Source organism: Anopheles cruzii, chromosome 3 (assembly GCF_943734635.1).
Source record: "Anopheles cruzii chromosome 3, idAnoCruzAS_RS32_06, whole genome shotgun sequence".
NCBI classification, from domain to species: Eukaryota; Metazoa; Arthropoda; class Insecta; order Diptera; family Culicidae; genus Anopheles; species Anopheles cruzii.
This window is the reverse complement of record NC_069145.1, coordinates 83,602,201-83,629,866: the sequence shown is the minus strand read 5'-3', so window position 1 is coordinate 83,629,866 and position 27,666 is coordinate 83,602,201. Positions and strand designations below refer to the sequence as shown.

The window sequence follows — 27,666 nt, the reverse complement described above, 5'->3', positions numbered from 1 at the left end:
ATTCATTTCGTCCTTCAGCACGGTTAATCGAAAACACGGGACCGGGTCCCGGGCTGCCAAACACTTTTCCCAGTTCCCTATCAAGATGCGGTGCGATTTCTGAGAAGTCGGGCGGCGGAGTCCACTGGAACGATAGTTGATAGAGGGCACCGCCGGCACAACTTGACCTCCGAGAAAGCCACCACCACCACCGAGGACACGGATTTGCCCTTGTCCCATGCGGGACCGTGCCCGCTAAGGATTGCTTTAATAACCTCCGATTTAATAATGCATACCCAAATCAAACTTCATCGCCAGAGACACACTATTCACCGGCGGCGACTGGTGAAGTTTTCCGGTGCACAAGACCCCACCGACACTCACTCTGCACGGCCATGGCGTCCTTCGTGCTGTGGTGCACTACCAGGAACGTCGGCGAGCGAGCGCGTTCCAAAAGTGCCACCCCACGCCCGGGATCCGATTAAGTAAAGAGAGCGGCTACAGATTGAGTTTTCGCCGTCGGACGTGTGTAGGTTTTGGACCCCACGCTACCGTTTAACCGGCAGCACCCCGAGTGACTGCACCGAAAGGGGCTGTGGCAATCAAAATTTACCAGGGTTCGGTGCCGGGCAACTATTTGGCCAGCAGGCGACATTTTGCCAAACTGTTTCAATCTCGACCGGCCGGGTGGACTACGCTCTATCGCCATAATACTCGAACTTTCTCCTCAATTAACAGTTCCACAAAATGTTTGGCCTTTACTTCCAGAGTGGCGGTTCACCGACAGTAGACGACCCACTCCGGGTTTCGGGGATCCGTCAATCAACGATCCGTGTTGTGAACGGTTCCTGGCCCTCGGTAGCCCTCTTCTTTCGTCGTGACAGGTAAGTAATTAATTAGATTGGAAACCGGCCCCCGAGCCCTCCGCAGAGTGGCGTGTTTAATTGCTTAATGTTTGTTGAATCGGAAAATGAAGTTTAATTAATCCACACCACCACCCTATCGGGAAGGAGCTGCTTTTCTGCGTGGTATTGGCGGTGGCCACCGCCCCGCCCTTTTCGGGGTGCATCTGAACCACCGCGAACGGGACGGATTGAGTGGAACTTCCGGGAAGGGTTAACTTTGCTCGCCAAATTAGCCCACAGAACGGTTTCAGTGTCTCACGTGTCTTCTTCGCAGCACTTTAAAGTTATGATGGGACTTTAAACTTTGGCTGCTGGACGTCCCGTATTAATTTTGAGCCTCTCAAACGGCTCGCCATTGAGTCCTTTCTGACAGGCTTTGGTTTTGATTAAATCTCCGGCCCTCTCGGCCGGGACGAAGATAATCCATCCCCGAGAACCGTTGGCCCCTTTGTGTTGGTGGCCGTCAGCAGTGTCCAGCAGACCGCAACAATATTCACATCCCGCGCCCCCCGGTGGCTTATGTCGGCTCTCTACGTCCTGCGTGACGATTGGGCAATCGATCGCGCGAGCCCGCGCCCCAATGGTTGTTCGACAGGCACAAGGCTCAAGGCTTTTGGTGGCCTTTTCGGCGAACACGGGAGAATTGCGCGGCCGATTGTGTCCCGCCCGATTTTCCTTCGCCAACCCGGGTGGGCTTAGCTGGAGCGAATGGGAGCCACTCGTTTACCACGTGCGGTGCCGCTCGATTGCGAGCGCTTCAGTTTCCGTGCGCGGAGCCGTGCTGTGAGTTTTTGAAATATCTTGACGCTAACGAAGTTTGTCGGCGCCTGTCCATCGCGCCAGGGCCACCCCCGGGCGGGAGCGTCCTCGTCGTGAGCACGTTCATTAATCAAAACCGCAAAAGAGCCCACCGAAACGGGGGTCCGACTCTCCGACATCCGGAATGGCGTGTGGCGTGAAGGGCCCGCCCCACGCTCTTCGAACGCGAACCCCCAATTACCCACGGCGGCAGCAAAGGTGACACTCTCGGTTTGCCGCGGCCGTACGATGGCGGCGGCAGCCAGGTGTCACCAATCGACGCTACATATTTCATAATCGACCTGCGGCGCCACATTGGGAACATCAGCACCACCAAATGGGGTTGGCTTTCGGGCTCGCAGTGATTGATTTTCATGGCGACGTAAAACACGCGCGGCGCGTCGCGAAAGCCCCCGTGCCAGCTGGTGCTGCTGCCGGTCCGTGGCCGCCACGAATCGATTTACGATGTTGCGCTCGCTCGCTCGTCGTCCTGCGGAAGGCCACGCCACACTTTTTCACACTCCCACCGTGATTTCGTTTTCATTTTTGTTCCAACCCGCACAACGGGAACAAGGTCCTCGCACGGACGGATTTTTCCGGAGCGCGCGTGGGCACAAGCAAACTTTACCAAGCCTGTCAGCTTTATTGAGCTGATCGGCACCGCCAACGGTTTTACTCGGACTTCATATTTTTGCCGTCGAAAAAAAGCATAAAACCAATCCCAAGCTGTGAAAGCTCCACTTCGCGGCGGCTCTGCGGGTGCGCGGGCATTATCGGGCCCGCGCGTCCAGTGAAGCGATTTGGTGTCTAAAGCTCAGAATAAACTCTAAAAGGATTAGCGCCAAAAATAGCGCCGTTCTGTGGACGAAGCTACTCGACTGGAGCGCCCGTGCCTAGAAAGCAGCGCGCAAACTGTCGAAGAATATTGGCTCAATACACCCCTGCGGATGGACGGAGGGCGAAGCTTCGGGAAGATAAACAGTGGCTGTGGCTGGCCTGATGGTGCGAAGCTATTTTTGGAGCCCTATTTATTATGTGTAAATACTGGCGGTTATTTATAGTGCTTCGTCGAAGCTGCTGAGCAGTGGCGGCGTAAATAGGAAAACTGTTAACACGCAAAGTTTCAGAAAGAATTTCGAGAATTTCAATGAAAATATCCCGAACACACACACTTCATTTTGGGATGATTTATAGAGCGACGAAAGGAAGGATTCGCCTCCCCCCAAAGTGGTGGCCAACCTGTGCAGCGTTTTTCTTTTGATAAATTTACTTTATCGATGCTTTCGGAAGGAGTTGCTTTCGGGGTGCTCTTTGGTGGGGCTTCGTTTGCCCGGGGAACCCAACCCGACTGGCGAATACATTAGGGAACGGTGGAAATTTATGCACCACAAGGTGCTGTAGCCGGAATCTCCATATACCAGTGGCCACCAGCGAGACCAGCGATGTGATGTTTCTTTCGACTTCGATAAAGCTTACCTTCTTTGCCTTGGCTGGCCCACGCCCCTCGGATTGATTTTCTCGGATAAGTCTATCTTCTTCTGATCGCCCACCAGTGGCCTACGGGGAGCCATGTCCTATCGGGAATCCGATGCTCGATCGATGTGCAATCCTCTAGCTTTCGGTCCGAGTGGCTTCCTAGTGGCCAAAACTGCAATCTTCGGTGACGCAACGAATATCTGCTCGTGCGGGAAGATTTTCTGCACGCAAAAAGGCACCGAAAAAAAATAGGAAGCTTCCGAACGTAATTGGCATTCCGGTCTCTAGCGCAAGGCGCGCTCCGTGGGTCGGCTTCGGTTTGCCGTTTGCCATTGGGTAACAATAGTTGGGACGAAAGAGAAGAATCCCTTTTTTTCGGTTCGCCTACAAAAAGTACCAATCGCAAACCCGCGCTGTCGGCGAAATGCTCTGGCTCGGATCCGAAAAACGGTACCATCCGCCGCCTAAACACGCATAAATTGTTTTTCTTCGGCACTTTATCCGACGCTTTTGGCGTGATTTGTTGTTACTGTTGTGCAATACCCGCGCCCGAGCCCGAGATCTTCGGGCCGATTATCTGTATCGGTGTGCTGTGTGCTAAAATTTATAAACCCAAGATGCTGCCGTTGCCGCGGGCTACCTTTTTCGCCGTTTTCTGAAGGTTTCAATGCCAAATTCCTCCCGGACCTCTCGGCCTCTGGATTTGAATATCGATCGGGTGGTGCGGCGCAATGTCACTCTCCTACGCCAAATTCTTCGGAACCACGTCGAAAGGTTTGCTAGGAACGGACAAACATCCTAATAGATATCGCGCACCGTAAATGCTGAAATTTTAAGACTGCGCTGTCTTCACGCGTTAAGCACGTTTTTAATTTCGATCCGACTCTCCAGTTTACGCTACAGTTCGAAGTCGCGTGGCGTGCACCGTGCTGGATGTGGTCCTTAGGCTGCGTTGTTATCTACAAACACCGTAAGCTACCAGACGACGTTACGGAACGCACGTTTTTCTGTCGGCGAAAAATAAGGATAAGGAGGAAAAATAACGGCCAAAGGAGCGCACGTACCACTGGAACACGTGAAGGGCATGTGTGATAAATGGCACGAGAACTGGCGGCGCGTCCACCTTCGTAAACACTTGCGACAATGGGCATCGCACACACACACACACACACTTCGCACCTGTGTCTCATGCGGCACGGGCCGCCGTCGGCATCCGGAATCCGTGCCACCATGGCATGGACAAAACAAAACGCCAACCGGAAGCTCGCAAGGGCGGAAACACATGCACATCAGTTTTCCGCCTCGTTTGTGAGGTGGTGGCGCCGGGAAGCGAGAGATTTTCCGCGGCAGCTGCAGGAGTGTTCTTTGAAGCTGGCCAATGTTTCTCCACAAGAACATCTACTCGTTTCGCGTTGCTGTCAATAATTCTTGGGACCTTTCGGTGCGGTGATTGTTGAACGGAATACGTCGAGCATCTCCAGCTACAGAAGCTAAGACTTGGCTAGGAAACTATTGCTTCTTCCGAACACTGTCGGACGATTGTGGCCGGTTGGGGGTCAGTGTTGTAGTTGATTCGTCCACTTTAACATGCCAGACAAATTTGCTGATTGTCCACACGTTGTCATTTTGGGGCAGCGCATGCGTGGCAATTTTTTTATGTGGCTTTCATACGACGGCGATGGCTGTTGGCCACGACCATGCATTTGTTTACATCGCGAGACAGTTCTTGGAAGTCCGTTAAAAAAGTGGACAGGCTGTTCAACACAAACTTTCCATTTTATATCAATAGATAGTCGGTCAAAGTTGAATGCATTTTCATGTTTCGGCAGTTGGTGATCGGTTAAGAAACGCTAAATGCACGAGCACCTCATGATCAAGAGAGAGGAAAAAATCGCAATCGCATTTAAGATTTGGTTCGATCCGGTCCTAGTGAAACCAACCCACCCGAAAGAGAGGAGGCAGCTAGCTATAGTCGATTATAAAATCCAATTTATTATGTTCGATCATCGGGGCAGCAGCTGCTGGTGCCGGCGGCCGGCAACCGGAAACTGGGTGGCACACTGAGAGGCCCTTTTTACAGAGCCCCCCAACCCAGGGCTGTTAGACAGGATAAACTCGGCTATAATCGGTTCCAAAATTAAGGGACACACACGAGGGCCGAGGTGATTTAGAGCGAAAATTTATTGCGCTCCTCATGCGAACGTGTATTTGCAGGGCGTAACCGGTCTGCTTTTTCGCAATTTTTTTTTTCGTTTTCCATTTTATGACTTCCGGTTATGTTTTCCGTCGCGCAATAATTTCTACCCCCGTCCGGCGAGCCAGCGAGCCCCGAGGAGCACCGGGTTCGGTCTTGTTATAGTTTCCAATAGCCGTGAAAGTATCTCGTCCAAAGGGCTGTGAAGGGTCCGCGAGGCGGCAAGGGTTGATTTACGATAAGGTGTACATCTGCTTGACCGTACCCACTCTTGCTGCTGGCTCGTCGTAATGCTTTTCAGCGCAAAATGGCCAAGAATGTGCGCTGAAAGCCGCGTGCGTTACGCTGGAATGGAACTGGAATGACCAGCGAAAATGCTAACTTACATGGGGGGTGGCAGAAAATGGGAAGCGGCCAACACACTGCTCGGTTTCGTCCCATATTGTTCATCGTTCACACACACACGGTTAGTGTGCAACATCCGGCCGGAGGAAGTCGAGCAAAAATATGAGTTTCATAAATTTCATGCTGTTCAAATTCTTCCTGATAAAGAATTTGCTTCGCCCATGCTGTTGTGCCCGGCGGCAGCTCTTCTCATACTCGAGCATAGTTTTGACTACGCCCCGGACATGGCATGAAAAGTACTAAACAAGGCAAAAGGGTCAGTAATTGAATTACCTTTTTGCGGATGACGAGAAAGATCCGCCTTGTAACAGGTGGTAGCCATCCACCCCGAAAAGCCATGTAGTACCCAGGGTTTTTTTTTCGGTTACTTCATCGAAGAACACACTTTTTTCTTAGTCGGATACCGGTGAGTTCCTAGCATAGACGAGCGGAAATGCACCCTTTCTGAGGGGCCCCTTGTACAGTGCGAGGTGGGGTCGTGCGATGGAAATGTTTTGCGAATCACAAGAGGGCTCACCGGAAAGACGCAAACAGCCACAGAAAGAGTCTTAGGTTTATGGCCAACAGATGGAGGCGTGCGCAGGACCACCTTTTAACTCTCGTGGCAAAGGTGGAAATAAAGCACACGGCAGTGAAAGAAAAACCATCATCATCGACCCTTTTGAGGATAAATATTCAACAGTCTGTGTTCCCCGCTCGTGGAAATCCTAGCACGGTGAGCGAGCACCAAAGTCTTGTGGGAGTTCCACGACCGGGGTAAGTCGTGAATGTCCTTCTCACACGGCGGCAGACATCAGCATCATCCCGGCGTATCACTAGCGTCCTTCGAGGCTGTGTGTTTCTTGAAACGCGCTCGGTGTCATCTTGGCCGCGAGTGGAAGTAGCAGCGACCAGGGATAGAAAAGAAACTAGACCTTGGTGCGATCACACAACGGCAGCCACATCCCTTTCAGGCATCATCTGTCTGGTGCAGTAGCGCGCGCCAGTAGCCGGCCAGAATCAGCACACACAGTAGCAGGTTGCTTTATATTTGTGACAGGAAATCTAATCTGCTGCTGGCGCTGTGTAAGAAGCACCAATCTTGCCGTCGTCCTTGCCGCTTAAAACAGCACACAATGAAGGCAGCAGCAGCAGCAGCGGATGCTGTGGATATAGTGCTCTCGATTCGATGGTGGTTTGACGGCTCAACGAACGAATTCCTACTGCCATCTGTAGACGTATAGTTCGATGGAAGGAAGGTGTAAGCGATGCAAACCAGATGACGCCGATGCATCGCGCGCGGTGATGCGCTGAATTAGTTCGCCAGTTAGCAATTAGTTGTGCTTGAGCAAAGCACACCCAGGCACCGCCGATTACGGCGATACGCTTATGTCTGGGCGCAAAGCTCTGGGTGCCACCGTGCCAAGTGTTCTGGCCTGGCTGGTCCTGCCTGTAGACGGACGTCGAGCATTGCCGTATTCAGCAGCATTTTCTTCACCTCAATAAACCTTTTTAATTATGCCGCCTTGCGCGCTCCTCAATTGGCACAGCGACGATAACCGTCGGACGGTGATTCGTCTGTCGAGAGTCGAGGCCCTAAGAGCTTAATTAGTGAGCATTATAGTAGTTTTATAGTTCAGTTTCCACCGGTTCGCTGTGACGTTGGGCTCGGTAACTGGCTTGCGAACCACATTCGGAGCCACGGAAGCAAGCATATCTTTCATGGGGATTCACATTCGCATTGAAACACGGATCAATCTGTTCCGAAACGGGGGCTGAGAAAAAAATTAACTCAAAACGTCACACAATAGATTAAAATAATGAAAATGTTCCATCAAATGGAGAAGATCAGAACGACAAAGTTGCTGTTATGTCCTGTGTTGGCCCTTTGAAGTCGACCCCAGTCGAATCGAGGGCACGCCAACATGTTGCTATTTTTGCCAGTGGGGACAGCTACACTGTGAAAAACTCTGAATAGACCTAACCTTCGGTGAACGTTCCTGTTTTTCTGCCAGTAACACCATTGCTTGATATTAGCCCTCTGATAACCTTCCTGTAGCTGCAGGACATTTTTACGTGCGACTCAAAGACACGGAGTACCACCACCCGGGGCAAGAGTGCAGCAAAATCAAGAACAAACAACCCGGCCCATCCGTGACCCGCCGTGTGGGGTCGGTCCGCCCGGAGCGCGTGGAAGGGTTTTCGTCCCTCGTCCTCGTCGGTTGACATTTTCCACGAGCGAAGTGTTTTCGAACGACCAATCGACCTGGTTTTTTTGCAGTGCCAACTTTTGCGAACAAACCAGAGATACGGATCCTTTGAACGTGTGTTCGGCTGTTCAGCAGGATGCTGTTCTCTGCGCTTCCGGTGCTGCTGGTTCCTGAGCGTGACGCACTGCGACATGATGTGCTCTGCTTCCGCACAAAATTCCGGTGTTCGATGGTGTGATGGAAGAAAATAGGTGGAAACCCTGGAGGAGCTTTACTAACTAATGCGCTCTCCCGTGAATGCATTAAAACTGCCATTCCGATTGGTAGCTAACTCTCTGGGACATGTAAATGGAGGTGACGGTCACAAAAGGTAATGCTTTTCGCGACGGGCTTACCCGCAGAACACACGTCTCGGTTTACGAGGGGAGTGATAATTTTATTTGACCCCAAACCTAATGGAACGGCACCAGCTCGTCGGCACAATCCAATCGAATCACGTTTCGCAGAATCTCGGCTTTCTGGGCGCCTGGCTGGCACCTGGCAAGCGGAAACCCGGCACCCGGAGACAAGTAAATCATTTATTCGTGCCCCAGCAATCTGCACTCCATCATCCAGAGCCTGCCAGAGCCTGCCAGAGCCTGCACAGCGTGATCGGTGAAATTGGATATTGATCGCAAATGATTCGCCAGCAGCAGCAGCAGCAGCAGCGGATCGGTCGGGTAGTCGGAAGTTTTGCGACGACCAACCGACAGCAGCAGCCCCCCGGGCAGGAGCGCCACAGCATGTGTAATGTATTGGAAAATTATACCGTTATGCTGCACCAAGAAGGACCGACGGACGACGGGGCAAGGACAGTGCGGTGCAAATTGAATGCGGTTTTTCTGTGACAGCAGTTCAATTTGGTCCGGAGTGCCCGCGCGCGTGTCTGACTGATGTTTCGAAGTTGTTTTCCGTCTGCGTCCCCTGAACGGTTCTGGACCTGACAGAGTGGCTCCAGCAATTGTTTTGAGCTAATGAACTGCTTTGGATGGCCTGCGTACGAAATGTGGTCCGTTTTTAAAGGATTTCTTTCACCCCGTCTACAATCCAACCTGTGTCACTTTCCGTGACATAGTCTGGGCACTCTTGACACATGACTTTTAGTGGCCATTGTTCCCATCGCCAGCAGGTAGCAACCCAATCATAACGGTGGTCCCTGAGCGGACATTTTTGGAAAAGGGCGAGCGAGTAAATATTGATTTTCACCTGGTTGCCCTGTAGCCGTCGTCTACAGTGACATGTTGAGAGCTGTAGGTGCGCTCGATTGGGCCGTGTTCCGCTCGATGGCAAGCAATATTGCTCTCTGGTCAGTCTACCGACAGCACTGCAGCAAAAGCCTCTTGGGCGGTCCCCAACAGGAGAGTAATGATGCATGGTGGCCCGTGGTCAGCGATGGACTGGGCGGTGCCAGCAAACAAGCAATCATCAACACACGGAACAATTCATCCATTTTCTGGCCGTACACGTTAGGTGCCGTGGCGGGATCCCATAAATGCGTAGATAGCAACATAAATAAATGAACACGCAATATTGGCCACGCTGGACAAACACGGAAAAGTGCATGTGGAATGCCCGACCGGCGTCTTTTTGTTCCATATTAATTGACGGCCGACCAGACGGGCCCGCTTTTTTGTGAACTGAAATTTTCATTTCCACAATCCTGGCCCGCTCTCGAGTGTACGGGTCGAGTGGCCAAGTTGGAGTGTAAAAATCGACCGCCCAAAGGGATATGATGCTGATCCTTCTCTGCGCCCCACCTACGGGTATGGCTGAGTTGGATCGAAGCCACCGAAGCCACCCATAAGGTGTGGTACCCTTAGGCTTTCACGAGAAACAACGGCCGTCAGAGGCCAACATTCAATCCGATAGCGCGCTGCACTTGGGAGCGTGTTGGAATTGAAAATGGGGCTATGTTTGCAAGTCATCGATTCGTTTGGTGGGTTTTTTGTTCGTAATCCAAATGGGTAAAAACCCGGGAAATTATTCAAACAAATCAAAATAGACGGAATCGAAAGCTCTTTTGATGGGATATCAAAATGCACCTCTACAAAAAGGCACGATTCTGAGCGCAAGGGATCCAGTTTTGTTACCGTTCGATCGATACGGATTCGCTTGAGTGGTTCCGCCGCGCGCCAAAAGTATCGAACTCTGGTATTTCGACACTTTTGCGTAGCACTTAGTCTCTGGGTGTGCCGGTGACGTGGTTTGAAATTTAAATTAAATCCCCAACTCGAATCAATTCTGGCGAAGAAAATCGAAAAACTTTGCAAACATCGTTATGCGGTCGGCCGATCAAAATGCGTGATGGAAAAAGAGGAAAAGACTGGGCCCCTGGCGATCGTAAATGTTTGAGCAATGTAAACTTTTTCTGTGCTCTTTTTACAGAAAGCAGAAAGGAGTGCAGAAAATCGGTTTCTTTCCCTTTTTTTAACAATCGTCGCGAAGAAGTTTGCGTTTATTTGCTCACTCTTCAGACGGCTTCCGTCAAAACAACATCTAACTCGAGCGCCACCGCAGGCTCCCTGTGATTGATGCTCCTCAAACTACACAATCTCCGGAACGGCAGAAGAAAACGCCCAAATCTCGATAGTCCCGGCGAAGATAAATCAATGTCTTTGTCGAGAGCTGGAGGACGCCAGAAAACATGAATCGGTCACGAGGAAAGTGGTCGTTCCGGTTGTCGTCCCCTGTTGAACCGGAACTGTAGTATCCCGTCTGGGGAAAACCCCAATGAAGGGGAACACCGCAGTCGACAGCCACGAACATTCGCCTTTTCCGGGCAAAATCGATTCAAATTGCACCAAGGAATACCGAGTGTGGTTCGAAAGTGGTGTCCCCTTTTTCTTCTTCACCACTCCCATTTAGAATCAATAGCTTGAAAATTACATCCACTGCACAGTAGTTGCCTAGTTCTTCCGTTGGGTTCTGCCTTGTCCTTCGGGAACCAAAATCGAACCTAGTATGGGAAAGAAAACAAATGCAAAAGTAAACAACCTTACAACATTGTGTACACGATAGGAACTTTGCGGTATTGTATTGAAGTACTGTGTTCCGCAAGAACGCCAACCGGGGGTCGTGGCCCGCCCTTTGCTTCTCTGACCCGGGGGGACACACGGGGCGGTTGCCAAACAGACTCACGAAGGGTGGCGGAAAATTAACAATAAACAAACCCTGCATGATTAATGTGATTATGTTTCATGGTAATTAAAATAGAATAAATGGCAAATGCTCTCAATTCTGTGTTTAATGACCGCCTCCCCCGGGGAGAGGTCCAATGCTCTGCAGTGCGCCGTTCGCAACGAAATAAATGAGCATTTTAGCTATCTGGCGCACAGTAGTGGGGAAGGTGGCCACAGGGTCACGAATTGTCCTGTTTTCACATTCTTTTTTTTCTGTTGGCAAAGTAGAAACAATTTAAAATTATATGTTCATTCACTTGTCCAACAGTAGTGCTGCGCGGCGCCCACAGTGTGTGGAGGTGTCTACCGATGCAGCACCCGCGAGTCTATGTCCTGTTTGATGCATACAAATTTATTAATGACCCCCGGGCGGCAGACGGGGGGACAGTGCACGATGTTATTATGCGCTACTGTTGCGTATGCAATTGCTGCAATTATACATGAAAACCATATGGAACCGGCAGATGGCAGGATATCGCAAATTAAACAGATTACCCCAAGCACCCGGTGGCATTTGTTGTTTCACTGTTCATTTGCGGACCTTCACACTTGTGTTTTGATTGGGACCCATACGGCTCTGTTCTGATTGTGCCTTGGTGATGGTATCATTAGAGGCCTGTTTGGTAAACTGAATGAATAAATAAACTTGGAAACGACCCTTTGTATCAACTTTGTCACACGGTAGAGGATGGCACAATTTCTGCTCAAATCCCCTGCCCAATGACTGACAGCATAAGAACCGGAAACTCTCGTCCGATGCACGAAAGCATTAAATCCTCATCACCATCGCACCATTCAATTAGTTCGTCGAGTACTTTGCGAACCTTTTTTGCGTTGTTTTTCTTCCATTTTCGGGCCCTTTTGGAAACTCGTCAAGGAATTTATGGACGGACAGAGCAAAAAAAACCTGGTTTCATCACTCATTGAAGGGAACCGTTCTACCCTCATCACTCCGCGCACTTTCCATTACTGCGGATAACATCATTACAAACAGCGCGATAACTGCGAGCGTGATATCCTGTGCTGTCCCGACTCTTCGCTGTAACAAGCGCGGACAAATTGCGAAGGCCCCTAGCCCCGGTGCGGATCCCTAATGGGACGCATAATGCGTATTCTAACTTAATAATTTGCTCACGGCTTTTGGGTTGCGTGTATTCCACGTGGCACCCAAAATAACTTCCACCCATGCACGACCTTTGGAAGGGCCTTTCCGTGGTGGCCACACGTGGCCTTATGAAATTGTGTACTTGTCAGCTGGACGCTTCATCATCGCCGCGTTTAATTTCTGCCCAAAAATCAGGCCACTTGTGTGGTGTCCTACGCAATCTGCGTTGGTTCGACTCGTTGCTTTGATTTTCTAAGACGAGTTTCTAAGACAAACCCCTTCGGGGCTTCATGGCGCCAGATTTTTAAAGGCTGAAAACGATACCTCGGTGTAGCGTGGTCGTCGATTTTGCAGATTAATTCGATTCCACCAAACAACCCATCAGAACCCCTACGCATCCGAACGTCCCCACGTTTCTCAGCTGGGTGCCCTTTTCGGTTATTCGGATGAATAATAACTACTCACGCATAATTTCCACCACTGTCATCATCGTAACATAACCTCCCGACGAAACCTGAAACCGGATCAAACACCCGGGTGGGGAACGTTAACGGAGCGCGTTCGGAAAGGGCAGATTAGAGTGGTTCCCCGTTTACTTTACGATTGTGTGCCCTGAATGGGAAGATTTTGCCTCCTAGGGTCGGTGACACCTCACCTCGTTGGTGCTGGTTGAGGGTGGCGGTTTCCTTATCTGTTACACTTCCTCGAATTAGTGCTTCTTTCCTTAGTTCCTTAAAATCTCTCCGGCACAACGAGTGCTGCTGCCGGTCCCGGATTAGGAGATAGTCCCGGCATCCAGTTTTGCACCCTTTTAAAGCTTCAACTCATCTCTGTTCTCTGTGCATTTATGAATATATTGTGATCGGGAGTCACTTGGGAGCTTTGCCGATGCGCTTTTCCATCCCATCACATTGTGTCTATTGCCATACGGACAGAGTTTTGGGTTTTTAATGTGCCTGTACGCCAGAGGCGCGAAGAGTTTTGTCCATGTCTCAATCTCGCTAGTTGCCGGTGCCCGTAAGTGACAAGTTCAATTGAAGCTCCCCGTGGCCACAAGTTTACAACCTAACTGACGTGGGCATGTTTTATGTTCATTAAATATTTGAAGCGCTGGCGCTACGGTTGCCCACGGAGCAATCATCCCCGAACCCTCGGATTCCGTGGCGCAGAAGATACCGGGGAACCACTCTTACACACCGGTTGACAGCAGCGCCGGATGATGGGATGTATGTAAGCCAGATACACATCGGTAACATATCGCTCCTATGGTCTCACACCCTCCCGGACGAGCCTTTATGTTCCCTTTTGGGACAGCTGGAATTCGGTGTGAGGCATGTCTAAGTCCACAGTGTGAGACATTCTTCGGTGTGGAACGGAATAGATACCGACGCCCATTAAAACCCAGCGGCCGGGCAGGGTTGCAGTCCGTGCCGATAGTACTTCAGCCGATCGCCCTCGGGATGGCGCAGGAAGGTTTCACAACAGAGACATTCATTTGGACACGCCCTCTCTCTCACACACTCTGCGGAGTGTCCTCGGCTCCCGAACGAAGTCCAGCCTGCGAGGCAGGATTTATGTCGGCAATTGAGCTACGAATTCTGCTCGCTCTGCCGCAGTGTTGTCGTGGTGTCAAAAAAGATGACAAACTTATAAACAATGTATGCGCCGGCTCTGCTTCGGCTCGGCTGTCGTAAATGGAATGGAAGGAATCCCCGGCGCCGCCACCGTATCTGGTGCGATAATAATGAAGGGAATTGTGGAAGCCGGAATGCAAATGAAGGCGATTTGCAGATCACACCGTTCGCAATTGCGGACGAAGATTTATATGATGGACTGCCCTGCCACCCGGCAGGCAGAGAGCTTGGCAGTTGGCAGTCTCATGTGGCAGCAATGGAATAAAATTAAGCTATTTGTTGGGCCCAAATGATCACCAGGCGCCTCCATTATTGCTCCAAAATATTCCTCCGCCCCACAGGGTTACGGTTCCAACGTAACCTTTGCGCATGTATCGCGTGCAGGTGACAACCTAGCCCATACTCATAACGACATGCTCAGAGACACGAAAAGACATTCGACAAACGAAATTCTCCGTTTTCGGTGCGCGCTTCGACCTTCGAAATCATAATTGCCATCGTCATGAGCAACGTGTCGCGCCTTGTCAACCGCGGGACCGCGGCTTGACGTGTCAGTATTTCATTCGTTCGCTCGGTCGTTGGGTGCTACACATTTCGGTTTACCTCCACTGACCACCAAATGACGGCGACCAAAGGAAGGGGAACCATCGGCGAAGTCATAAAAAAACTTACGAACCAAAGCAAATTTAATCATGTCGATAAAAGTATGCCGGGAAACAGAACAGTGGTGCCTGGGCAGTCGGTGTACCCAATTTTCGTGGCTCGTTAGCAGAGAGGGTTCCTCGCTAGGATTGTGGTCGCGCTTTGCGACCCAACTGACCCGGCTCTCAACAACTGCCACCCGAAACGACTGGACGTCCATCAGCGTTATGGCTTTTGGAAAGTGTCACGCTGTTGCGGATTTCGAAGCTCCCTCCAGTGACGTCCAACTCCTTACCGCACTGAGATTATCTACTGACGCACGTGATGGTCTTTCATTAGCTCAGAAATCTGGGGCTCCACTGCCTTTGCCCAACCATGCATAGATTACGCATAGTCTGCCAATAAGGGTTCAATTACGATAAAAGCCCCCCGGTGAGACCCCAGCATCATCAGCCTGTGTCCTGTCAGCAATATTCCTTTTCATATTTGTTCTCCCCTGGATGGAAGCGCACCACGCGCCGGGCGAGAAAAAGAATATCATTATGTGCAGAACATGGCGAGCGCAGAGCGCATAATAAATGGGAAGCATCCTGGAGTCCTGGCGACGGCATGACGGTTTTTCGGGGCACAGCAGGGGCGCGAAGTGACGAACGGTAGACTTCATGACGGGTCGTGAATGTATGTTTGTGTCAAAATCGATAACATTATGCGTCCGTCACTAAAAATAGATGTGTTCTCGGTGGTCCCGCGTCCGCTTCGCCCGACGACGATGAGAGGCACGAGTACATTCACCACACCCAGGCCGCTATCGATTGATGGGCGGCACAAAAGGACCTTTTGTGTCCTTCTTCTACCTTAAATTGGTGCCATGATACGATTGTTGTAATGTGTAATGCTTCGACGTAACGAAGCCGGCCGGTTCTGCCGGTGGTGGTTACTGGGCCACCACCAGTGGCAGTATATTTTGGGATACTTTATGGCGTCGTCCAACGACCGATTAACAGTAAAATGATCCTATTCATCTTCTACCTGGCTGTTTTGCAATTACTCTGCTTTGTGCTATAAATATCACAGAATATATTAATGCTGCTTCTCCGTGAGCCGTGAGCCTTTTCACGTCTCAGTGCGTTCCATAAGCAACATGGTTAGCAAATGAAGCAGAACAACCTTTATCAATGGATTCGCACGCGGTTCGCGGAATGGAATTGGAGCCGCGGTTGGATTCGGGGCTCGGTAGTAATTTCCACTCTCAGGAACGCTTCGCGCCATGTCTTGCTGTTGATTCTTATTAGCCTAACAAATTCTCAAAATAATACAGTCAGGTCAGGTGTTTCGGGCACTCGGTATTCGGAGAAATCAGACACTTGTGGGAAGAAGCTTGTGATATGCCGAAGAGGATGCAGAATAATATGAATGAATTTTTCACCGCACTCGCCGCGCGGTTCTTGTGAGAATCATCACCATTGGTGATTTTATTTCCATAAGTAATGCGTGATACACTTTTTTTGACTGCCTCTCGCTTCGCTGCGCTGTGCCGAAAGTCTAAACTTCTTCGTTTGCTCTCTTTCTCTGGGCAGGTACAGTTAAAGAAACACCGGCACCATAGAGTTGACACCATCCTTCTTCGCGCTATGATGGGATCTTCTGCATTATGGTAAGTGATGATGCCATCTTTAACCTCGCGTCTAACGGTGGCACATGGTGCCCATGGGCCCGATGGGCCATGATTTAGCGAAAGAAGATTTGGGTAGGTTTTTTTCGAACCCGCGCCCTTCGTTTGCGCCGTTGTTTCGGTAACGACGATTCGTCTTCCCAGACAGAGAGCGTAGCCATAAATCTTCCCATCTCTCACTCGGCCGGGGCTCGGCTTCGCCAACCGTCCTCCAATGATTCTCCATCCTGGCAACAGCAGCTAGCCGCAGCAGCATTATTCCCGGTGAAACAAATGCTTAAGCATAATGCTGTTTCATTTTTTCCCCATCATATAACTCGCAGTGCCGCTCAGAAAGGCAGAAAGCGATGGATTATGGACTATGATTATGATAGTACTGCCCCGATGTTGGTCCTTCTGGCTTGTTGTGGCTTTTGCCGGAGAGCCACGACGACGAAACATAGACAACCAGCGAGTCCAGCGCGCATTCGGTACAAGTTTGCCGCAAAAACTGCAGCCCGGTTTCGGGCAGGGCGGGTCGAACATACAGCCCCAACATGCGGCGCCAGCATGGCCCACACCCTGGCTCTGGCTCCTGGCTCCTGGCTCCTGGCTCTGGTTTTGTTCTTTTGCGCTGGTATGTCGCCATGTTATTTTTGGACCACGGCCAAGGAGAACATCGCCAAATGGGGCGCGCACTCAAATGGGGTCATTAGATTGGGGACCGGCTGACGATGACCGCGATGCGAGCGGGAGACGGTGGATGGAGCAATGCTTCTTCCTCTCTGTGTCCTTTGTTTATCCCTTTGAATCGTTATCACTCGGTCCCCGGGGCGCTCCCCGGGTGGGGGGAACCGACAAACCGAACCCGTTGAACCCGGGTTACTGAAGTGAAGAAGCATCGGCGGAGCATATTGCGATGGTCAACTGAAAAGAAGGATTTTGTGTTCTTGCGAAGACCTCCACCATCCATCGTTTAGCGCCGTCCAGCCACTGCCAGCCGTATGCCCACTGATCCGAAGATAAAAGGACCACTAAAAAGTAGTAATGTGCCGCTCGGGTCCGTCCGTTAGTCCTTCGCTTGACCAGTTTAATGGCATTTTTTCGATGCTCCCGCCGCGAGGCTCTGTTCGATTGTAATTTTGTAAATTGTGCTAGATTACGGAAAAGACAGGCGGGCGGTTGCGCTTAAATATAGTTTTATTTATTAAGAAGTTAGATTTGATATGTGATGTTGATTTTGAGTGGCTTCACCGAGCTAGGCACCGTTAAACTTGCTGATACTTTGGCTCAGATTGGCCTTTTGATAACTTTTCGGCTTGTATTCTGCTGGCGGGTTTTAATGTCAAGTGACTTCGGCCGTGTCTAATCCGTTGGAAACAGCATGACAGCACCATAAAGAGGTCTTATATTTTTATTCCTGGAACTCTTTCTCTCGAAGGAACTTGTTTTGCATTCTAACGACCCCATGGCGTGCAAAACGGATTGGTAAGAAACCACAAATTCCATGAAAACCCATAATTTTCATCCAACATTCCTTTCGCGCGTAAAGGCATGCCAACATCGTGAACTGGCTCCCAGTTTATACGAGGATTATTCGAGGCATGTGCCTTCATTTGAAGTAATCCTTTCTCCAAGTGTTTTTGTCTGCTGACGAAAAATTGGCAATGCAAACGATCATATCATAACTCTTGAAGCAAAGGCTTGAAGGAGAGTGGCTTTTCGGGGTGTATTACTAAAAGCATTCTAGGAACGTGCACTGCTAGGTAACTTTCCCTTGGCAAAATCGTGCACAAAACATAAGATCTTCTGCCGGCGGATGGTGGGTTAATGCACACAGTAATTAATTACTCATGTCTAAATAACCATTACGCTATTAGGGGCGGCCTACGCACGTCTGCGAACAGACATCACGTCAGGCTTAAAGCACAGAGCGAGCTACCGAAGGCTAATGAGGCAGCGCCTCTTGTGTACATCGCGTGTGGGTGCTCCACTGCTGCCAACACTTTTCGCTTCAGTTTTGCACCGTTTCAAACCGATACCACCCTTCAATCAGCTTCAGAATGAAGTTGTCAAATGTGTCGTCCTGCTTTTCTCGCGACTCTCCAGCGGGACCATCTGCTGTGCGCACCTGTCACTGCGAATCGGTCATCCCTCCATCCATCCCAGATGGGGCAACTTGGTCATTAATTGATGATCGTTCATTACGATCCCGAAAGCAAATAGTAGGACGGCGTGCATCGGAGGCAGCTTCCGGGCGAACGTCAGGAAAAGGAACATAGAACTCGAGCCACCCTTCAGTTGGTCGCTTTAATCCTCCCGAATCGCCAACATAATGCTGTGGATCCTAGACATCGCGGTGTTTTGCTCGTTCCTCCTCAATCAATCATTTTTAATGAGCGTAAACACACCGTAACTGCGGAACAGGCGTATGTACTGTGTTTGATACATCCATCTCTACCGACACCACCGATTGGAGGATTGGAAATGGAATTTATTTATTCATGGCGCTAACTGTTGACAGAGGACAAGAGTGACCACCACGACACAACTGTCTCGCGTCCTTTAGGGATTTAAAAAAGCCGATCAAAAGCAGGGAAACTTCGAATGGGTTTTGTTCTGACGATCCTTATTTCGATGGTCAAATACATCAACTTTATCGAACCGGAAACTCCCTCCTCCCTCTTTGTTCCGTTGTTGTCTGGCCAAATATCGCTTGGCTCGAGAGTCTTCATCCCGAAGGGGCGATGTTATTTAAGTAATGGGCCGGAAAGTTTCGATCGTTTTTCTCTGTCCCTCCACAGTCTTGGACCGTGATGGATCGAAAGTGGGCCAAAAGTTCACATTAAATTCGACAGCGAATCTCGATTCTGATTGTTTTTCGGGCGAATCGCAATCAATCGGCCGCCGAAAAGTCTCCGGTGGCTGGCAGGAGAATCCGACGAAAGACATGCTACGTGAACTTACTGGCAGATTATCGAGTCGTAGAGATGGAGGTTGTAAACGTGCCAGAAAAGCTGCACCATATTTGTGCTATGCTTTTCTTGCAATGGATTGTGTTCTAGACCCAATCGTTGTTTCCCGTTTGCTTTTACGCTCCCTCTTTCGTTCACTTATTCTGCTGGCATGAAAGGCCGGGATGATGATGGAGCACTACGTGGCACGAACACTCTCATGCCACGTTCCAACTATGGCTATTGTTCCGAGCCTGCCGAAGAAAGTACAACCATACTTGGCTCGTGAAGTGGAAAGAAAAGTTCAAGTTTTTCGCCAAGAATTAACTTTTACCAATCGTCGTTTGCCGGCGAGCGGACAACGTTTCCTCCGTGCAAACGTCCGTGGGGCCAGCCTTCCGTTCCGAGTTTAATTAATCGAATGTAATTGTTGTACTAATGATTTCGCTTTGGTATTCCGAACTTTTCCCCATCGCTGTGCTCTGTGCGCGCGCCTTTCATGTTCAATGTGCTCTCGAAGGAGACGCCTGGTGCCGCTGCACAAATTGTTTCTTTCCGGGTAAAACCGGAGGGAATACTATTTCATTTGCTGTTCTCTGCCCACTTCTCTGACTTTAACCGACTTTGGTGGTAATGCAAATGGTAATTAAGCAGACGGCAGGTGCTGTTGTTGGACCGACACCACCGTAAAGCCATGCTGTATTTCCTTTGATGTCGCAATAGAGGGACTTCGTTTCCAGTTGCTTGCTTTTGTGGAACATTGAATTGTGTATTGTTCGGAAAAGGTCCTCAAAACCTTGCCAGAAGCACACTTTTAATTGGTGCCCAACACTTGATTCGAAACGCTTTAATGGTTTTTTATGTTCGATATATCACATATCGTTCGAACCCAAGGGGCTTTTGCTCATTTGGTGCTTTTCAAGACGTTTCCGCAATTTCGTGCAAAAACACACTAATGTTGCTCCCGGAGCTGGACTTTTCTTAGCCGCTGCCAAAGTACTGCCATAGCCATTTTTCAACCCTTTTTCGGACCGGAAATAATGATGACTGCGCTCAAAAATAATGCCTTCTGTGGGCCACTTCTGCACAATCGGATGCGCAGAGAAGAGAAGCAAAACAAGGCGGAAAGAACACCGACCATTTTGAAACGAGCAAAGTTTTTCCGAATCACCCACCCGGGGGCCCGGCGGTGGAAATGTTCCTCACAGTTCCTTGCCATTCTTCGTTCGTGTATTGCCATTAATGGAGAAAGCAGTTGGCTGGCTAGGACGGACCCCCAGCCAGCCCTGGGAGAAGGCCGTCCTAAGCTTCGTTACCTAATAACCCTTTCTAAGTGCCATTACTCGGGGTGATTGCCGCAGGCGGAATATGGGATGGCAGGGAGGTTGAAATGAAATTTTATATACAGTTCCGTATTGTTGAATGACTTTTTGGCTTCGGATCAACTTTTCCTCAACAACAACAGTTCACCGTTAACCGATCCATTTTCCGTCTTCGTCTCTCCTCTTTTCCCGCAGACAATAACCACAATTAAAGGACAAACGCGAAACAACACCGTGGCTTCAACATGAGCTCACGCCACGCCTTCTACACCGTCGAGGTGGGCGATACCAAGTTTACCATTCTGAAGCGATACCAAAACCTGAAGCCGATCGGATCCGGTGCTCAAGGCATTGTATGGTAAGTGATCGAGAAACGCGCACCACAGATCTCCGGCGGGGGCTTATGAGAAAGCGATGTCCTCACAGTGGCCACCGCCATGGGTCAGGCTTCCCGCTGTTCACCCTCGACACACTTTGGTAATTAACCTCCACTATCGGAATCGGGCAGACAAGAAACGTCACTATGACATGGGTTTTCGATTACTCGCTCGATCCCCAGACCTATGCTCTGTGGCTCTTCTAACACAGACCACAATGTGATTAACAGTTGAAAGCAGGCCCCTCGCGACAGCACGAATGATGGACACTCAACCCTGCGAACATCCCATCAAGTGCTCGAAAAGTCAATTCTACAATTACCCATCGGACGTGCCGACGCCATTCTAACGAGTGCACCGGAACTAGAGCATCGTATTCCGTTCCTGGTGAAGTTGGGTCAAAAGTTTACAGCCACCACACCACCACGCCGTGATGAATAAAGAAGAAGCACATTGCGAATTAGTTCGCCTCGGCTCTCCGGAGTGCCGGGGTGCAAAAGGCGAAACAATTTTCAATTATGCACAAAGTTGAACTTCTACCGCCGTCATCCAGGGTTTCCGCCCCCCGATTGGGTTACATCTCGGAACATTAGACCAGACCTGGTGCAGCTTCCCGGACTTCGTCGTTTCTTTCGCGGAATGGCTTTCGCTTTTCTCGTGCTTGGTTTCCTTGGGCGCCACACCGGTTCGCCGGGGTTTCATTCTGTTCCGAAACAATCACCGAGAAAAGGTGTGCCATAACCGGGCACCGCGTTCAGTTGGCCTATTTTGAATTTGTAATGATTCCTGATGTACTGTTTTTCCGTACAAAAGCCACCAGAACCAGGTCTTGGGTGAGAACACGAACATTCATTAGTACCCGCCCGTTGGTTGGCAAGCGCCCTTTCAGGTGAACGAATCGAACGAAACACCGGTGGCTCGCGAAGGGCACAGATCTCTCGGGGGTGAACGAAGGCAATTTCAATTCGTTACCCAGCGAGCGGAAAAATCGTTGACAAATATTAATATTGCCACATAAATCTTCCCGCTAACCACCACCGAAACACCGGGACTCGGAAGCCGGGTGCCTCCGGAGACAGGGACATTATTTGGTGTGTTTAATTTGCTTGCCCTCCAGGGGCACCTCCAAGCAGATAGTTCGTTTTCTTTCTGACGACCCCATCCGAAGGCTTCCGTTTGCGGTAGAAGATGGAATAGGGCAAATGGCGCTCCGTCCGTGGCTCCGTCGAGGCGCGCCGTGTATTCGGTGTGAGAATTGACGCTGCTTTATGCATGAACCGGAGCATCGTTCGCCGACGAAGAAATGACATGAGGCGCAGAACCTCCCAGAGCTCTCGCAGAGGAAACTAGGTTGTAGGAGAAAGTTTCCATGCATGAAATTTGTGCGCTGTGATGATAATAATAATTGTTATTATTTTGTACGCCAGTGCGGCAGTGCTTCGTGCACCAGATGATGATGGAGTGAAGGAACCCAACCCGAAACTGCCTCACAGAACTTTCACAGCACTACTGAGATGGGCAAACTGAGAAATTGCTTCAAAACTTTACCGCACCGAAAATCCGGTGCTAATCACCACTCTCCTCGTGCCTTGTGGCAGCCTCCGGAGGGTCCCTAGGGCGGGAAAGAAAGCGCCCAGCATCATGTTTCTGGTCACCGGCGGCGAGCCTGACGTTGTTTGGTGGTGCTTCTCTCGATATGTATCAGTTGGTCCCTCGTGTGGAGTAAAACAGCAGATGCCACAACACACGGCTGCTATGTGGCGCATTCGGGCGTGCACTGATTCGTCGTCGCTCCAGAGCAAGGATTATGTTGCAGAATTGTTTACCAATTTGCATATGCGCCCGTGCGCCATCGCCAAGTCACCGGAACCACCGGTCGGTTACTCGGTAGCATGTTCATGTGCGTCGGTTTTGCCGCTTGAATAATAATTAATCGCAAACAGGAGAGTATTTAAAGCGATTTTGCATTCCCTCGCTACGGGAGGGACCACCACCGTACCTAATGGCCCGGAAGCATCGATCGGAAACACAGCCACCATCGTGCCCGAGCTGTGGACAAAAGAAACAAAAATCAAATTCATCCAAAAGTGTGCTCAATCATTGTTCAATCAATGAGGCTTCTGATCAATGGGGGGAGTGCATCTTCTATCAAGTGGTGGCCCCCGGTGGCCCTCTCCCGGGAAAGCTTTGCCGCTCAGAGGTTGGTTCCAAAAAACGTGCGATCATAAATCAATACTCGCGTGTCGTTTGATATGCCTCGAACAGGATAGGAAATTGATAAAAGTCCTGTTGAGCCCGCGGGTCATCCATCCATTTGCAAAACCACTTCGGTTTGGTGGCTTTTCGAGATAACTTTGTGCCCTATCAGCTATCCGATGGTGAAAGAAACCGGAATGCGGTTATCAAATACTCATGCTTATTGGTGAAATGAAAACAGCAAGATTTTAATTTTTGCTTTGGTGCGTGCTGCCTTTTTGCGTTTGTTTTATATTTTTATGTTGATGGTTTTGTATTGTTTATTTTCTTTTTTATTTCGTTTCTTTAATTTCTTTTTAGCTGAACACGGTGCAAATAGTTTATCGAGTGATGTAACGCAGTTTGTTCAATTTTGCTGGTTGTTTTATTTTCTTTTTGTTACGTTTGTTGGTGTGCATGCAACTCAGGCTAGGATTTTAACAGACGGAAGCCGCCGAAAGTTGAAATAAAGCAAATATTTCAATTATCACCGAAGAAAGCACACGAAAAAGGGCTGTGGGGAAAAGGTGTACAGAAGCGACCAGTTCAAGACACATACAGTAAAGCCATGAACAGACAGCCGACAGTCAACTATGTTAGGTACCAGTTCGGGGACACGGAGTTCGAAGTCCCGGACCGGTATATTAATCTGGAGGCAAAAGGTTTCGGTGCGCAGGGCACAGTGTGGTAAGTCTGCCAATAGCTCTGTAACTTTGCAACGCTCTACTAATGAGTGCAAACTAACAAATTACTAACATAATCACGGTGTGCGAAGTATATTAAAACTCGGTTGGCTTAACAAACATTAGCAGAACTGACACCACTAACCGATATTAATCGTTGTTGCAAAATTCAGCGCGGAACCGCAACGATAATGCCGCAGAGCCATAATGCGTTTATTAAATAAAAAGTTGCCGGCATTTTAGTGTGTCACTGCCGTCGGAACAGTATTACGTTCATTTTTGCATATGGCGACGACGCGACATCCTGGACTGGACGCTTTTCTTTCTTTTCGCAAGGCTTCTTGACAAGACTTTGCCCCAGTTTGCTGCATGGTCCCTCACACACACACAGCAGCTCACTGCTGCAGATGTCCGCAGTAACATTAAAATTTACATCTCCCTTCACTTTTCTAACAAAATCCATCGACGGCATCTGGTCGGCGGGTTTCGGCCCTTCTGTGGCACCAGCCTGGGGTCGGCCTGGCCGGCCGGTATCGTATCGATCGAAAAAAGGAAATGGCAAGGTAATGTGTGTTTGATTTATTCTCCGATTTTTATCTCCCATTTCAGTGCCGCATACGATACAGTAACGCAGCAGAATGTTGCCATCAAAAAGCTATCAAGACCTTTCCAAAATGTCACTCACGCCAAAAGAGCCTACAGGGAGTTTAAGCTTATGAAATTAGTCAATCACAAAAATGTAAGTATCCGTTTTCTGCTCCCGACAGTCAGTCAGCCGTGTAAGAAGTGTTCCGCGGGAGCCAAAGTATCTTGGGTTGTCACTTCTTGGAATTAATGTGCACACAACAGCACAAGACATGTGACCGTAGCCATATTCAATTAAATATGTAACAGAATTATCCGAATCGTAGCGAATGAAGCGATGAGTTTGCCCTCCCCATTTCCACGTAGAAAGGAAGCAGAAGCGGCGGAACTTGTTCCGCGAACCTATTTATCTCGCGTTTGCTGGCGCCCTGCTGTCTGCTAAGACGCCTTAACTTTCCGCCATTTTCGTTTTCTTCCTTCAATAAATCGTCGTCGAGCTTTTGCTTCAAGCTTGGCAGTCGGCGGCGCTTCGTGCTGTGTGTGATCCGTTTATGTGCGCTCCTGAGAGCCAAGCAAACAAAAACACAGCACACAGCAAGAGGCATCCGGTCGCCGGCATCGCTTCGACAAGAGGCGAATGAATTGTCCTTGTTCCGGTCGCCGCTTCATTCGCAAATATCGATTAATTCGGACGATATCTGGTGCGGCGCGCCGCGTACGTGCAACTGATACGAATCCAATTTCATTCCTCTCTCCAGATCATTGGACTGTTGAACGCGTTCACGCCCCAGCGTACACTAGAGGAATTCCAGGATGTGTACCTCGTTATGGAGCTCATGGACGCGAACCTGTGCCAGGTCATACAGATGGATCTGGACCACGAGCGGATGTCGTACCTGCTCTACCAGATGCTGTGCGGCATCAAGCATCTCCACTCGGCCGGTATCATTCACCGGGTAGGTACCGCGCCCCCCGTTGGTGGTCGTCGAGTGGAATTCTAATCTAACATTGTGCCCGCAGGACTTAAAGCCATCCAACATTGTAGTCAAATCGGACTGCACACTGAAAATATTGGATTTCGGGCTGGCCCGTACGGCCGGCACGACCTTCATGATGACGCCGTACGTCGTGACGCGGTACTACCGTGCGCCGGAGGTGATCCTCGGTATGGGCTACAAAGAGAACGTGGACATCTGGTCGGTGGGATGCATCATGGGTGAGATGATACGCGGTGGCGTGTTATTCCCCGGCACAGATCATATTGATCAATGGAATAAAATTATTGGTAAGGGGCTCGGCTCGAATCTACTGAAAAGCACCGTTACCGAATCTCGACTGTTTCATGTTGCAGAACAACTGGGCACTCCGTCTCAGTCATTTATGACACGGCTGCAGCCGACGGTGAGGAATTACGTCGAGAATAGGCCTCGCTACACAGGCTATCCGTTCGATCGGCTGTTCCCGGACGTACTGTTCCCGACCGATTCGAACGAACACAACCGACTGAAGGCTAGTCAGGCGCGGGATCTGCTCAGCAGGATGCTCGTCGTCGATCCGGAGCATCGCATCTCCGTCGATCAGGCGTTAGTCCACAGCTACATCAACGTTTGGTACGACGAAAGTGAAGTCAATGCGGTAAGTAAGCAAATGCACCGTTGGCCGCGCGCAGTCTTTACCGAGTTCTCTTGCTCCATTGTTACAGCCTGCACCCGGCCCCTACGATCACAGCGTGGACGAACGCGAGCACACGGTCGAGCAGTGGAAAGAACTGATTTACCAGGAGGTGATGGAGTACGAGGCACGCAATAACCTAGCGGACGGTGAGGGTGCTCCACGGTAGAAACCGGCGGATAGCTGTCCCGTCAGCACCACCGGATCACAGCCATCTTCTTCAGACCCACACGAAGTAGTACCATCCGCGACGGTGGCGACGGCAGCAGCACCGGAACGGCTGGCGAGCAGCAGCGCCTCGTCGGAACAGCAGGACGTAACCGCTGCTGAGGAAGAAATGTAGTTGCCCAAGGTTCTCACATGCCACGCTCCCAACCAACTCTGTTTCCGCCACCATTCTTCGTCGCAACCATATTCTGATCAGTGTGCTAAGCACGCGGATTTTCGAGTAGTTTTCTCCCGCCATCCTAGTAGGCGCGGTAACTTCTTCAAGTTGCAGTGTGTCTCGCAGAGTCTCTTGACCCCAAGGCTCATCTTGCGAGAGCATCGTGTTGTGCGTGTGTGTGTTTTGCGTGGGTGCGCGGACAAGTACTAGGGCCAGCGTAGACGGAGAACGGCGTTCCTAGGTGATAGCGCCGGTACTGATGTGCATTCTTAGAGTGATAAGGTTTCAAGAGCATCAATGCGTCAATGTGCGTCTGTGTGTGTGTGTGTGTGGCGAAAATTTACCCAAAAGCTGTCCGGTTCTGGTCATCAAAGTGCAATAATAATTGACCCAGAAAGGAAACATTGACCGGTGGTACAATAGCCCGTAACAAGGAACGTGATATTTAGAACCGAGCACATTGTTCTTAGAAGTTAGTGTCATCAAGGCTCGTTGCCGATTGTGTAAAGTTTACCATAAAGCCATAAAGTTCAGCGAATGGATCACGGTAGGCACGGAAGAAAAACGGACATGTTTGTAATCGCGCCCATACAAACACACACACACACACGCACCTACACACACAATTATGGGCATTATCGGCACCCGGTCTGCTGGAGATGTAGAGTGTTGTGTGGTAGTGTGTGCGATTCACGCATGAAGAGAACTTTTGACCGATGGTAAGTTGCATACCTGATGGGCCCTTGCTGTTGTGCTCCTGGAAACATAGAGCACCGCTCTACTGTGTTGTGTGCAGTTTTGTTTCTAAACTAACAAAATATCTTTTGGCCGATACGGCGAGCCGGTGACTAGACACTCGACTGAATGGTGCAGAGAAACGATGCTGACGGGTGCGGAAAACAAACGGAAAACCATCTTGATTCATTTCGATAAACACACTGCCTTCTATTTGAATTTAGTGAGACTCAAACGGCAAAGAAAGTTCGCTTCAGTTGGGTTGCCATAGAAATGATCATGTGGCGGAACATTGGAACAATCAAGCCCCAGGACCAGGAACCGATTTCAAGACCTAGTTTTTAGTTGAATTTTAACGGAGTCGATAAAGATCTACTTCTCGTCCTGCGTCACAGCGAGACGTGCATTATCGTTGCCATGCTTTGGGAAGGCTCTCGCGAGTCTCTTCCGTTTTTTTACCATACCCTGCTCCGTGACATGGCTCTCGTGGAGCCTTTGGGAGGTCCTTGAGAAAAGCAGATAG

General features: G+C 50.0%; 1 protein-coding gene across 1 annotated transcript; it reads left to right on the top strand.

Moving 5' to 3' along the window:
* The first annotated feature begins 751 nt into the window (after window positions 1-751).
* LOC128273888 (stress-activated protein kinase JNK) lies at window positions 752-26,488 on the top strand. Its single transcript, XM_053011952.1, has 8 exons — window positions 752-863; window positions 16,123-16,199; window positions 20,668-20,830; window positions 24,377-24,506; window positions 25,111-25,308; window positions 25,373-25,637; window positions 25,704-25,987; window positions 26,055-26,488. Exons 3-8 carry the CDS (start codon window positions 20,718-20,720, stop codon window positions 26,190-26,192), a joined length of 1,128 nt encoding a protein of 375 aa, XP_052867912.1. The 5' UTR covers window positions 752-863; window positions 16,123-16,199; window positions 20,668-20,717; the 3' UTR covers window positions 26,193-26,488.
* Window positions 26,489-27,666: the final 1,178 nt, after the last annotated feature.

Excerpts from the sequence above, each read along its gene's own strand:
- LOC128273888 (XM_053011952.1), top strand. The coding sequence starts at position 20,718 with ATGAGCTCACGCCACGCCTTCTACACCGTCGAGGTGGGCGATACCAAG. Across the intron at positions 24,507-25,110 it reads AATTAGTCAATCACAAAAAT|ATCATTGGACTGTTGAACGC; the intron begins GTAAGTATCCGT and ends TCCTCTCTCCAG. Across the intron at positions 25,309-25,372 it reads CGGCCGGTATCATTCACCGG|GACTTAAAGCCATCCAACAT; the intron begins GTAGGTACCGCG and ends TTGTGCCCGCAG.